The 14,512-nt window shown below is 43.0% G+C and overlaps 1 protein-coding gene across 2 annotated transcripts in view; it reads left to right on the forward strand.

The window, feature by feature from the left end:
- Positions 1-14,512, forward strand: part of ST6GALNAC5 (ST6 N-acetylgalactosaminide alpha-2,6-sialyltransferase 5) — a 180,320-nt gene that overhangs the window by 147,782 nt on the left and 18,026 nt on the right. Inside the window, exons 3-4 of one of the 2 annotated variants that reach the window (XM_045477901.1) lie at positions 5,196-5,605; positions 11,156-11,263. In XM_045477901.1, coding sequence (XP_045333857.1) covers positions 5,196-5,605; positions 11,156-11,263 — 518 coding nt within the window. Of the gene's footprint in view, positions 1-5,195; positions 5,606-11,155; positions 11,264-14,512 lie in introns of those variants that run through there. The other variant, XM_045477902.1, reaches the window with a different exon arrangement.

Here is a 14,512-nt window from a genome sequence, read left to right on the forward strand (position 1 = left end):
CTTAATGGCCCTCACTGTGTCCTGGGCCTTTTTCCTAGCCAGCCATTAATTCCAGGCAGCGCCTTTAGCTCTGGCCATTATAGCTCCCTGGACAAAGAGGCTGTCCTAAGGCAAATGGCCATAGCTTCCTTCTCTCCAGACAGAGCTTTCCACATTATACTCCCCCTTTTTCTCTCCATGGCATTAGTACAGAGGGCTGGGTCTTTAGGCAAATATTTGGTTAGAGCACCACAGTGCCTTCTTTTTATTTTTTTATTTTTAATTTTTATGTATGTATGTACCTACGTATGTATGTATGTATAGGGAGGGTCAGAGAGAGGAGAGAGAGAATCCCAAGCAGGCTCCCTGCCCAATGCAGAGCCCAACGTGGGGGCTCGATCTTATGACTGTGAGGTCATGACCTGAGCTGAAATCAAGAGTCAGATGCTTAACCAACTGAGCCACCCAGGCGTCCCTTATGCCTTCTTTTTATGTTCCAGAAGGTTGGCTTTCTCAGAGAACAGACAAGACAGGCTGTTGGGTCTCATTCACTCATTTATCAATCCATCCTTTTATTCAGTATATATTGAGTGCCTCTTATGTGTCCGGAAGCAAAGAGATTACCAAGATTGCAGTAACCTGATAAGGGTGCCCATGTTTCCTACCATAGGATGGTATATCTCACTAAATGGGGCTTTAAGGAAAACGTCCCCAAGAATCAGGGAGACTAAATACTGTGAGGAGGAGGAAGTCGGAGAGAAGGCCTTGCTAGCCAGTGAGTTTGCCGGAAGCCGCCTCCACTCGCGTCCTCCATGGAGTTTTATCTCCCAGGCTGCTAGCAAAGCTGCAAGTTCACCTTCCCGTCCTCTGCTTAGTGATTCATCAGCCCAGCATCTGAGTGCTTAAGGGAAGAATATGTGAACACTGCCTCAGGAATCTTAACTCACCAAGGCATGCATATTTCCACCCATATCATTAAGACACTAAGGATTATAATCGTACTGAGATGTGGGGGAGCATGGCTCTCTCAGAGGACTGTAATGCATCCTGAGAAACAGGGTCATGGAGTTTGTGTAATTTCTAGTCATCCTGCCTCCCAAGACATCATCAGTCCTTCCAAATGCAGAAAACAGACTTCATTTCCTCCTTTGGAAGTGATTCAGCCTTTGGTACATGCTCTTCTCAGCTGCGGGAAATGTAACATTATGTTTAGAACAGCTATTGTCATTTTATTGGCACCACTTACCAAAAGATACTTAAGGCATAATTCAGACTTCAATCTTTTTTGCATTGTTTGGTGCGCCTGCACAGCTCGAAGAGTGAGTGTTGTTGCCCGAGGTAATCAATACCTCAGAGCCAAGGCAGATGGACAGGAAGCATGAGGGAAGGATTTCTGGACTGGTTGGACCCAATGTGTTCTGGTGGTGCCCAGGAAGCACAGAGGATCAGTATGGCACAGTCGGGAACCATGGCCTTCCCTGAAAGGGTCTTCCACTGGCCACATGCACACCTAAGAGACACAGAGAAGGCACCTCAGTCTCCATAGGAGACCCAGGTTTCACCCGTCAGCCACCCTGTGCTTTGAGAATCACAGCAGAATAGTTCATTATGGGGGAAAGAGATGCCGGGACTTTTCTTCAGAATGTTTTCCCCAGTAAAAAGAAGCACAATGTCTCACAATGATCAAACTAGAAATTTCAAGATGGTAATTCTAGGTGAGTCTGATGAGAAAAAGCAAGTTCCCATGGCTATAGGGTCCAATGGAATGAAATCCTACAAAGTGACCTTATTAAACAAATGTACTGACTTACACAGCTCCTCAGGGGTGTACTGAGTGCTCCATAAATGTCTTTCAAATGAATGAACGAATGAATGTCATGTGGCCACATGTATCTGGTTGATCTCTTTATCTCACGGGTGAGAAAGTCAAGGACCTGACTTGTAAAATTCAGATCCTGGGTCTCCTGACCCTAATCATCACCCAGTGACGTGATATTTGCAGATGCCCCTGTCAATTTTGTAGGAATTTTTTTTAGGGGGCTTCCCCACGAGTAGAACTTTCCTAGGGTGCAGGACCTTCAATGCTGAAACCCAAACAACCCCTAACAAACCGGGTGGGATGGTCAGCTCAAGTGTCAGAGTCCGCCCTGCCCCTCGGGCAACCCTCCATCAGCCCCCCTGCGGCCAAGCATCCGCCTCTACTTCCGACCGACCGACCAAAATGAGGCTCTGCCGCCTCTGTTCCACTGAGACTTTTTTTGGCCGAGGCCGCCAAATCCAAAGAACGCTTTTGGTTTCACTTGTGCTATCATGTCTTGTGACGCCACTAACCACTGGCTCTTTAAAGTTACCTCTTCTGTTAGTTTGCATTGCACAGACCTTTCTTGGCTGTCTTCCTGCCTCTCTAGCTCTTCTGGACAGGCTCAAATGTTTTCTCGCCTTTAGTCCCATGGCCCCTTGTACCTGACTTTATTATAGCACTTACTCAACAGTCCTGTAATTATTTATCTGGGGGCACTCTTGCCTTAGATTGTGTGCTTCCTTGAGAGGAAAAACAGGATTTTATCTGTCTTTTTATCTATATCACCAAGTTCAATGCCTGACACATGATAGAAACTCTATGGTTGAATAGATCCTTTAACCTTCCCTCTTCATCCTGTATGTATGGGATATGCAGGAAAAATAAGAAAAGGGAAAATTAAGTATTTCTGCCATCCTTTGGCCCACGAACTTGCCCCTCAACCCCTCAGGGGATTCACAAGGGCCTCATGTTCCAGGTTCCAGGAGTTTCCCTGAAGGGAATAGGGGCCACTTTCTATACATAATGTGGCTCTTCCTCAAAGGGAGATTGGGGCTTAAGTACATTTCACCCTCATTAATTTAAGGCTCTAGATGGATGAGTCCACTGTTAATAGAGCTCCAAGGGATGGAGGTATTGGATACGAGACTTTTGTCATTTTACTGCATCCACCCAGCCCAAAGCTCTTAAAGCAATAACTGATTAAGAAACAGCAACACTGAGCTTCTGGGGTTGAGAGAGGAAAGGAAGAAGACGATGAATTAAGAAAACATCTCAGGGCATTTGTTCGATTCATTCTATTTACTGCACTGCGACGCCATTAACCATGATGGTTAATTCCATGGGCTCTACAGTCTGATTTCCTGGGTTTGAATTCCAGCTCTGCCACTTTCTAACTGGATGATCTTGAGCAAGTTCCTTCCTTTTCTATCCCTCAATATTCTCATTAGTAAAATGGGGGGGGGGGGGTAGTATAATATCTTTCTTATGGGGTTATTTGAAGAATTAATGCAACTATATAAAAAGCTCAAAACAGTGCCTGGCACATGGAGATATCTAATCACCATTAGCAAAAGTGCTCTTTCTTTCATGTCCCCCGACTTGCTGTGCTCTAAATAGCCCCCTCTACTAATACTTTCACACAGTCCCCCTTCTCATCCTGTCATACTTTATTGTGAGCCTTTACTGACCTGCTGTCCCTGACTAAAGTATAAACTTTAGGGGTTCTGCTTTTTCCTTCCATTTGCATTCTTACTGCCCATTGTAGTGCCTGTCACCTAATAACAATACTTGGATGTCAAATGAATGATGAGAATCTACATTTCATAAGCTTATATGTCAATTATCAACCCAAAGTGATCAGTACTGATTTAGTGAGTATCTACAATGCACTCCACTCTGACGGATAATCCCAATAACAGCTGTCATTACTGAATGATCACTATACCAGGTCGTATGGTAGGGACTGGGTTCAAGTCCCTGCAATTGCTATTTTTATAGGTCAGGTACTGGGAATTTCAAATGGCCCAGTCTAATACTATGTGTATTCAATTCTCCCAAGGTAGAATGGGGCATTAATTTTCCTCATTTGGAGATGAGAAACCTGAGATTTACAGAGGTCAGTAGCTTACCAAGGTCCCACAGCTAGTAGGTAGTGGAGACAAGGCTGGATCCATCCTATAAGCCCCCAAAACTGGTGCCCTCTGCCACTATGCTTAACTGACTGAGTCACCCAGGCACCCCCTTCTGCCACTATGCAATGAGGGAAGACTGCTGTCCTCACGTGCCCTCATCTGGTTTTGAAGGCAGAGCTATGGATCAGGAACCCTGCCCCCCCCCCCCCAAGTAAATATAAGCCCTAAACTGGATCCAACTTGTTGAGATTATGCAGGGAGCCAGTATGTCCTGTTCAAAGGTAACTGGGAGGAAGGGCAGAGGCTCTGGGGCAAGTCTAACAATGCTACTTTCCTTCAGAACATTCTTGATTGTAATTTTCTTGTGCACTTGCTGGCCTTGGCCTCAGGTCCTAATTACATTATGTTCAAACAGCAACTAAGAGATAGTTCTCATTAAACATAAACAGGGGAATGTTTAATTTGTGGGAACATAGGTGTTCAGAAAGCAAATCGTTGGTTCAGGGTGTTGAAATGAGCATTGCCGTTGGCGTTGTCCTTGGGCACCACTCAGCCAGGACTCCCAAGGTCTGTGGCTCTGAACTTGAGGCTTTTTTTTGTTTGTTTTTTTTACACTTTTGAAGATGGACCAACTCAATTTCACTCCCTGTCCCCTTAAAATGGGAGAAACTATCCTAGTTGTCATTTCAAAATTATGGCATCTGAGGGATTACAATTTGCATGTGTTTCCCCCATGTGATTCTCAGGCAATGTTTATTTAGGATAAGCATATTTGTACAGCATCCAAGAATATTGATAAACGCTTAGCTTTCAATAATGTGAGCTAAGAGCTAATGTCATAGCAAAATGTAGTGTAGTCTTTAATTCAATTTGGGGTAACTTTGGATTCAGAAAGACCTGGGTTTGAAAGCATGACTTCATTACATCCTAGTTATGCATCCTTGAGCAAATTTTTTAACATCTCCAAGCCCAAGTATTCCCATCTGTAAGATGGCTGTGACAGCAACCTTGCTGGGTTATGGGGATTTGGTTATTTGGTGCCAGCTAAGCCCAGAGCCCAGTGTTTGACAGGTCAATGCAAGCCCTCTTTCCATCTTGTCAAATGCTCCTTGTCACCAATTTGGGAGAGAATGTACGAGTGGATGAGGTAATAGCAGGAGAAGTATATTCTGGCATGGGAGGGAGGAGAGGGAAGACTGGCCGCCTTCTGAGGCGGTGAAATGACCTAGTGGTGCCAAGTGAGGGCTGCCTGCTGATGGTGTCCTTCTCCCTCTGCCTTCCAGCCCCTGAAAATGCACTGCAGGGACTGTGCCCTGGTGACCAGCTCGGGGCATCTGCTGCACAGCCGCCAAGGCCCCCAGATCGACCAGACCGAGTGCGTCATCCGCATGAACGACGCCCCCACGCGCGGTTACGGGCGCGACGTGGGCAACCGCACCAGCCTGAGGGTCATCGCGCACTCCAGCATCCAGAGGATCCTCCGCAACCGCCACGACCTGCTCAACGTGAGCCAGGGCACCGTGTTCATCTTCTGGGGCCCCAGCAGCTACATGCGGCGCGACGGCAAGGGCCAGGTCTACAACAACCTGCAGCTCCTGAGCCGCGTGCTGCCGCGGCTGAAGGCCTTTATGACCACGCGCCACAAGATGCTGCAGTTTGATGAGCTCTTCAAGCAGGAGACTGGCAAGGACAGGTAGAGGGCGCAGGGTGGGGAGTGGAGGGCCGCAGGGGAGGGTGAGGACATGTCGTTGCTGGCTGATTCACTGGAAGCCAAGCTTTTGCTGAGGCTTTTTGTTGGGGCCCCGCTGTTCATGCCATTGATAGAGCTCCTCTGTAGGGTCCTGAGGACTGGCTGCCTTTGTAAGTCAAAGTGAATGAAGCACTGAGATACTGTGTGGATAGTTCAAGGCCAAGTCCCTGTTTTGGAGGAACAGGCTACAGAGCTGCTGGCTTACACTGGTAATAAGTGCAAGATCGTACGTTTTATTGCATTTCCTTTCACTTGTGTGAACACTAACCAAAAGGAGAGTATGGGTTTATTTTTCCCTTTCAAGGCAAACATTTATTCAGTCCACGGACAGGTACTGAGTACCTACCTACTCTTCCACTGCACCAGGCACTGGGGGGTATAGTCGAAACAAGACAAATCTAGGCCCTGCCCTCCAGGAACCTAAAGCTTTCCCGGGAGGACAAATATTTACCAAGTAGTGGCTCACATGCTGAGTGTCATGCGAGGTAAAGAAAATGGTGCTGTGACCTGCAGGACAGGGAGACCTACCATAGTCCAGGGCAGAGTTTTCCTTACTCTTAGTTACAGCTCAAATGATGGGACATGAAATCAGTGTAGTGAGTCACTGTGTTTTTTTTTTTTTTTTTAATGTAATGGAATTGATGGAATGAAATGGAATGGAATAGAAGACAATATCAAGATTCATCCCCCATATTAAGACAAAATATTGTTAAATGAAATAACACTTATCCATGTCAGTTTTGTACATATGAATATACACATGTAGAGGTTTTTTGAGGTAATGAAAATGTTCTGGAATTAGATAGTAATTCCACAATATTCCCTGTGGCTGCAGTCAGGAGGGTTTTGAGGGGAGTAGTCCTTGACGACACTGAGATAAAAGGCCATGAGCTGGCCAAATCTAGGTGAAAAGCAAAGGACAGCTGGGTATCAATAGGTGTGGTGCAGTGTAGTCCAAATACAGATCTCTAGGCAAGAATTCTGACTCTATCCTTCAGTGGTTGTGTGGCCTTGGACAAGTTATCTAACTCTGCAGGGACCTCACATGCGAAAAGCGCATAGTGGCTAGGCCTCATAGGACTGGTCTAATGATTAAGTTTCTTTTTTTCCTTAATTTTAAAATATATAATTTTAGGGACACCTGGGTGGCTCAGTCGGTTAAGCGTCCGACTTCAGCTCAGGTCATGATCTCATGGTTCGTGGGTTCGAGCCCTGCGTCGGACTCTGTGTTGACAGCTTGGAGCCTGGATCCTGCTTCAGATCCTGTCTCCCTGTCTCTCTGCCCCTCCCAGCTCATTCTCTCCCTCTCCTTCTCTCTCTCTCTCTCTCTCTTTCTCTCTCTCTCAAAAATAACTAAACATTTAAAAATGTTTTAAATATGTAATTTTATAATTAATAGATATTTAATTTACCTCCCCCCCCCTTACAAAAACTGTTGCTGAGTTGATTTCTTAAAACTAAAGAGACATGATAAATGAAATGAAGAATATAAAGTACTAAATTCATTGTTAAGCTATGTTAGGCAGCTCATTATTGGAGAACAGGGCCTTAGAGAAAGACCAGAGCTTTGCCCCAAATTCTTTGTGTGGAAGACCTTTCTTTTTAAATCCTAGAAGCCTTGTGACCATTTGAGGGCTGGTCCAGCCATGGCATCTGGGGGACAGAAGAGAGGGGGAGCTGTCTTCTGGCCCTGTGGCCTCCTTCCCTAGAGGCTCAGGAGACTCCATGGTTAGATCACATAAGGGATCCTGGTCATCATCACAAGCTCTCATGAAGTTCAGTTATTTATTGCCCTTTAAAAGCAATAAAGAGAGATAAAAGCAACAAATAAGAGAGACTGTCACTCATTTAAATGAGTTCTTTAACCAACAGAGCATTTTATACGGGAATAAGAATGAGAGGAGTTATTTACAGTTTCATTTTTGCTTGTTGGAAAATTTGAAATAAGTAGAAACAGTCTTCAATAGAAAACACTTCTCCTCTTTTTAGTTTAATGGTTGTTTGTTAAATTTGAGAATTCCTGAGACACTGATACAGTATAACTGCTGCAGTATAAGCTATTTAAGCTAATTACACATTGCTCTGGATCTTCTTAAGAGATTATTTTAAGTTGATAACTTGGAGACCAGTCATTCTACCCTTTGGTCACTTAGGTCTTTAGGAAATAAACTTACACTGAGACATAGCCCATTCACTTAAGTTTATTAAATTCTGGCCATAAAAACTTTATGTTCGGTAGGTCTGTCTCCCTGGTGAGCCCAGCTGGTAGAGGAAACCAAATCTATGTCGGTTACCTACTGGGCGTCTCATGTGCAGACATCCATCTACAAGGGTCCATCCATCCCTATTCAGGGGAATCACACATAAGGACTTGCAGGGTGCCAAACTACATTGTCACTTCTGGAATCTTTGTGCCTCTTACCTTTAGGAAACTGTCTTAAAGAGGCTAATATTGTATTGACTCGATATTCTCATGCGTCCATATTCTTAACCTGGCCTCTCCCAGCTAAAAGAACCAAGTCAGAAATAACCCTTCAGAAGAAACATTTTTCCAAAAATCAAAACACAGAACATTAGGGATCCACGAGTATTTCTTCCATGTAAGCTTTTCTCGAAACCCAGCAAAACAGTAGGACGTATTAAAGGTACACAAAATGTGGAATATCTAATTTTGTACATCTCATGATCAGGACATTCATTCCAAGCTATTATTTTGAAAAAAAAAATAGGATAATTCAATAGATTTTGATTTATAGAAGTTTCACCCTACTTAAAAGTGGAGGGAAAAACGGGCTCAGGAACAATCTGCAATTAAAAAGCATGACAAATGGCATAGATGGGCAAGTGGTATTCTTTGATATTAGAAAGTAACTGTACTTGAAAATAACTTTATAATTGAATAAGGGTACATTAGGAAAATATGATTCAGAACCAATATTATAGTAATTAGATAAAGGAAGCATAAATGAAATAACTGCAGGAAGAATATTTCCATAGAGATTATAAATGAGATTCTGGTGGAGCAGAAAGGCCTTTAATTGTAATTTAGTGCGCACTATAGAATTATCAGCTCAGTGTGTTACTTCATCATATAAAAGAATATCTGATAATTTTCCCTAATAAGCACATGACAGCTCTTCATATTCCTTCATTATAGCTGATTAAGTGTAAAAACAGTAGATATTCCTTTGTTGGAAAAAGAGTTCGAATCATTTTAGAAAGACAGCACAGAGCAGTTGCATTTCTAGAGCACATGATCCCAAAAGGCTAGGATTTAAGAAGTCTGGGGATTTTAAGTGGCACTTTAAAGAACTCTTCGCTTTAGTTTCTTTCATCCCTCACTTTGTATTCTCCCCCTTTTTCCCCATGAAACCTTTTTCTGTAGAGCCACCTCTTCTAGTATTTCTGGCTGTGGCTTATGGTCTCTACTCTAGCCCACAAAAGAAAGCCATAATTACAGGGAGTTTCTGCCCCTGGGAGAGCCCTCTTGGTGTTTCTGACGACTCTAAAAACGTAGGGACTCCATCTCTTCCTGGCCTTCACAAGCTCCCAGTTATTCACTGACCCAGTGTGAGTCTAGGAAACTGACCGTTGCACTGTCACAGCTACAAGGGTGAATCTCACTTGAGGCAAGGGACTTTCTTTTCCTTCTCCTTCCTCTCTCCCTTCCCCAGGGACTACCTTTGCTCTGCCCTGCCTCCTTCAGTCCTGGAAGACTGGTGCAAAGGAAAAGGATTGTTAATTCCTATCTAGGCTGGAGGCTTCACAGTTTTGTACTCACTGCCCTGATGACTGATGGTGGATCCTACACCAGAGCCAATAGCAGAGTATTACAAGGATATCAGTTTCTTCAGGGATGCTAACAACAAAACAAAAACAAAAACAAACACTGAAAGTAATGGTTGAATTATTTGCTTCATTTGCTCCGATCTAGCAACCAAGAGAGGAGGAAGGTGTCTCAATCTATCTATCAACACATCACGCTAAATACTTTTTATGGTATTCTCTCATTTCGTCCTCAGAATAGCCCAGGAAGACAGAGCTTCCCAGGCCTGCTCTATAGATGGGAAATCAGGGCTCAGAGATAAGCAGTAAGCTGCCTCAGGTCATTCAGCTGGTCAGTGATAAAAACAGCCATACACACTCATGGTATTCCCGTCTTTAGGAGCTTTTAAAATGTACTTCCTGGGCTATTCCTGGGACAGGATATAATGGAATGGAAAGCTAAAATGAGCAAAGGGATTAAGAACCACAAAGGGGAAGCCATGAACTCAGGAATGACTATATCACCCATTCCTGTCAGGTATTTGACAAAACAAAGGACTCCTTAATATGCCTCTCTCTTTTTTTTTTTTTGGTCCATATGTGAAATGGAAATAATGCAAACTGATTAACAAATGTCTTCCTTCTCAAAGAGGAATGCTACACAGCCTAAGTAGAAAAGCTTTTCAGCAACTCTGTTATTCACATCACATATGGTGCTATGGCCGGGCAAAGTCAGACAGTCTGACCTTGGGGATAAGGTGTTTGAAACTGGCTAATGAGGCATGCCATAAGCACTGGAAAAAAAAAAAAAAAGCAAAAGCAGCAACCCCCTAAGAATTGAAATTAATATCCACAGCAGCATAGCATGGTAGACCGAGTCATTCTCACAGGGTCAAATTAGACCTTGATGTTATGTCTCCACAGTTATCCTTAGGCTTGGCACGTGGCTAGAGCTCAGTACATATGTTTGAATGGGCAAATGAATGAATTTAGGAACACCAAGATTCATTCCTTAAGTTTTGTCAGTTCGGTCTTTTAAGAAAAAACTTTCAGAGGGATCTGAATGTTCTGAGGTAAAATAAAGCAAATGCTCAATTAAGCATAAGCATTCCTGCAGTCCTTTTCCTCTGGTAATTAGCCCCTTCCCAAATGAATATACTCTTCCTATGGAAAGACATTCAGTCAAGATGTCAATGTTAATTAGTCTAATTGAAGGCAAGCTTTTACCTAAGATTGTTTGATCGATCAGTAGGTCTCAATCAATAGATAGACAGATACATCTATGTGTTTATACATATTTAATAAGCTCTTCATTATTTAGGCCTGCTTGGGGAATAAGGAATATTTCCAATTAGTCAAGTATTGTAGTTAATAAAGACAGAGTTGACACATGGGGATTGTCATCTTACAAGAAATTGAGTTGTGGTCGTGTGCACTTAAACACTGAAACACTGATCATCATCTTTGATGATGAAGAAGTTGCTTGAGCATCCTTTAGTGTCATAATCCACCATGGTGGAACATGCATATCATTTATCACTCTACCATGGAGTATGATGCTGTTGGTAAGAGATTTCTATCAGATAAAGTGTCAGCTATTTACCAAATGGATAGAGAGAGAGAGAGAGGGTGTGTTAATCATCAGCCTTGCTCCAGAAAGGATTTAAGATGGTAATGGTTATAATGATTACTTTACCAGCTTGCAGACTTAATTGTTGTTCCTTCCAGGAAGATCTCAAACACTTGGCTCAGCACTGGCTGGTTCACAATGACAATTGCACTGGAGCTCTGTGACAGGATCAATGTTTATGGCATGGTGCCCCCAGACTTCTGCAGGTAGGATTTATTCTGCAAGTGTAATTCATCAGCAGTGGTGTTGCAGGATTTATAAATATCTGATTCCAAATATCAACCATGAAACATGTCTAACTGTCTTCTTGAAGCAATTAATTAACATGTCCCAAGTTCTGGTTCTAGAAACAACAAACAGCATTTAATTATGTGATATAAAATATTGAAAGTTTTTGTTTGTACTGCTGGAGAATTAATCCATCTTGTGGGCTTCTTTTATCCTCTGAATATTTATTAACCAAAAGTAATGCAACAATTGGCATAATATTAATGATGAGCAAGCATTAAGAAATATTAGTTTTATTCTCGTTTTGAAAGAATGTGGTAATTTTTAATGAATTAAGGAGGGTAATTTCTTCAACAGCAAGGCCTGTTTTCTAAAATTAAAATACTGCTCTGAGTCTCTTTTCCTCTTCACATCAGTAGCCTTGATTTGTGCTTCTAAGGCCAAAAGCACAGATAGAATTACTTTGGTGTACCACTTTAAAGGGAACATACACGCATCTTTGTTGCTACCTTAGGTTCCCACATGCCCAGCCAGAGTTTGGTGTGTACTAACAGATGCACTGAGAAATACTCAGGGCCTGATTTGTGGAAGCCCAGTTGAAAATTCACTGTAATTTAAAGTAGCAATGTGGGTACCTTCAGAAAGCATTCTGCTCTCCAGGAATACCTGGTGACCTGCAACCTGATCTTCACCTGGCAAAATCTGGGGTGAGGGCATTTTAAACTCGCTCCTTAAAATTCACGCTTGCTTATATCTTCATGTGTTTTAAACCTAACACCTTCTCGAAGGCCATGGGCCTTTACACAAAATCTGCAATTTGGACGTTGGATGCAAGGATGTGAGTACTTAATCATGCTGTTTTTCCACTTTGCAACTTTTCTCCCACCCTCTTGAGCCCAAAGACCCAACACAGCAGCAGTACTAGTTTACATATGAGAGAAAGATTAGAAGGTTATACAGAATAGGCCTTTGATATTTGCCCAGACTCACTCGTCCCCGTGGATGGCCTGATGTAGCAAGGAAGGGTGTGCACTCTGGAGTCAGAAGGCAAGGTTCAGGGCTCCACCTGGCTACTTACTAACTGAGTGTGAGCTTGAGCTGTTGTTCAATCTCTCTGTGTCTCAGTTTCCTCCTCATTAGAAGTGGACATGATGATACTAATAGAGTCGGCCATGGGGTTGTAGGTGGATTAAATAAGTTAATACACATGAAGTGCTTGGACCAGCACCTATACATGGCAAGAGTTATCTTGGATCCCCATCCGGTTCCTCATTACTGAACCCATAGCCTTGTTGCCCTGTTTAGCAATCCATGTGCAAAAAGTAGGTAAGATAGTGTAAAAAAAAAAAAAAAAAAAAAAAAGCCCAACCTCCTCAACCCAACAGGCTAACAGAGGCAGTAAGAACAGTGCTTATGGGCATGCAAAGAGCCGTCAAAGTTGATAGCTGTATGGCAGATATAATTATGGAATATTGCCATTAGGACTCCAGAGAGAAAGAGCATGAATAAATTGAAATGTTAATGACTTAGAGCATTCAAGGAAATATTCCATTTATTATGGAAAACAAATGAAAGGCAAGTTAACCTGCCATTTCTCTTACTCAGAGCTAGTTCATCATGACTGCATGATCATAGGAGGGGGACAGCTTATGGGATGCCGCTAACAAGGGAAGGGAGTCAAGATACTGTTGGTGCACCGTCTGTTGCCACCGGCTCTGGCTTTCTGTTCCCCAGCCACCATCCTAAAGGTTCCACAGTTGCTTTCACAAAATGCTATCTCCAACAACTCTTCAGGAGGATCCCTGTACCCTGTACACGGTGTCCTGTCAGAGTAAGTGGAGAAGCTGGGTGTCGTGTGGCAGAGAGGGTTGGGCTGCAGGGCGTGTCCTGCTCAGTGAGAATTCCTGTTAGGATGGCTAAGCAGGGAAGAGCCAGGGCAGCACAGACTGACTCCCACATTCCTTTAATCTTTGCTTCCAGGACATGTTAGCTGAACCACCCAGTTAGAAACGGGGTCACCTTGAGCCTTGCTTCCCTCATCTGCAAGATGGTAATAAGAAAACGGTATTAAAAGCAAGCAGGTCATGGTGAAGGTTGAATGAGGTCATGGAGGTAGAATGTCTGACACAGTGCCCAGCACACAGTGCTCAGGAAAGACTATTAAGGTTATGAATATTACTAATATATTAATATTATATTGTACAATATATAAAATAATTATTAATGTTATCCAAAGTCCTTGAGAGTTGCCCCAAAAGGTACTAAGAATTTTGGGGGATTCAAAGAATAAAACACAGCTCTTGCCTTCTAGAAACTTACAGTAAGCCGTATCCACACAAAAATGTAATGAACCCAACACAGCCACTGGGAGTCAAATCACTTTTGCAAACAGTGTCTACCACCAGAGAATGAAAAAGCAACTTGTAAGTCAGTCCAGCTGCTCATCTAACCACTTCCACTTTTTGTTTTTGTTTTGAAAGAAGTTGAGAACTATATGGGCCAAGCAGGGTTCATGTGTCATGAGCTCTAGGACTTATGGAGGTCAGATATCCCAGGGTCCAGAAATGGTAGGGGCAGTTCTGTGAGGTGGCAGAACTCAAGCTGGTGAGTCCGCCAGAATATAAACTCTCTGAAGGCAGAGATTTTTGTGTATTCGGTTCACTATTTGAGCCCTGGTGCACAGTCCCACATATGTTTACCTTCCTAGCCTATAGCAGATGTGTCGTAAATATCAAGAGAATGAATAGCCCTGTCCCCTACTCTCTCCTTAGTGCTCTTGTAAAAGGGTATTTGCATGGGTGAAAAAATAACCGTTTCTGCTCCTCAGAAGCTATGGGACTTTGAGAAAGTTATTTGACCTTATTGACCTTAATGATCTTGGGCAAGTTACTTAATGACTATCCCTGAAGCCTTAGCTTCTGTATCTGTAAGATGGTGAAGACAGCCATACTTACCTTAAGGGTTTATATGATAATGCCGCAAGATAATAGATGAGGAAGGTTTGGCACACCCCTGGTGTTTATTAAGCACACATTTACATGTACATTTACCAGGTGAAAGGACTCACTAATCTGCAAGCGTGGATGTCCAGCAGCACATTTTAAGGAGATATCTAGCAGATGGTGCCCAGTTGATGAGGAGAGCCTGGTTGCTAGAAAAGGAAGAACATATATGACCTCCTGTATGAACTGGATCCCACTTTTCTACATCATTGGGAATTGGCTTCA

The sequence above is a fragment of the Leopardus geoffroyi genome, chromosome C1, assembly GCF_018350155.1.
Source record: "Leopardus geoffroyi isolate Oge1 chromosome C1, O.geoffroyi_Oge1_pat1.0, whole genome shotgun sequence".
NCBI lineage: Eukaryota > Metazoa > Chordata > Mammalia > Carnivora > Felidae > Leopardus > Leopardus geoffroyi.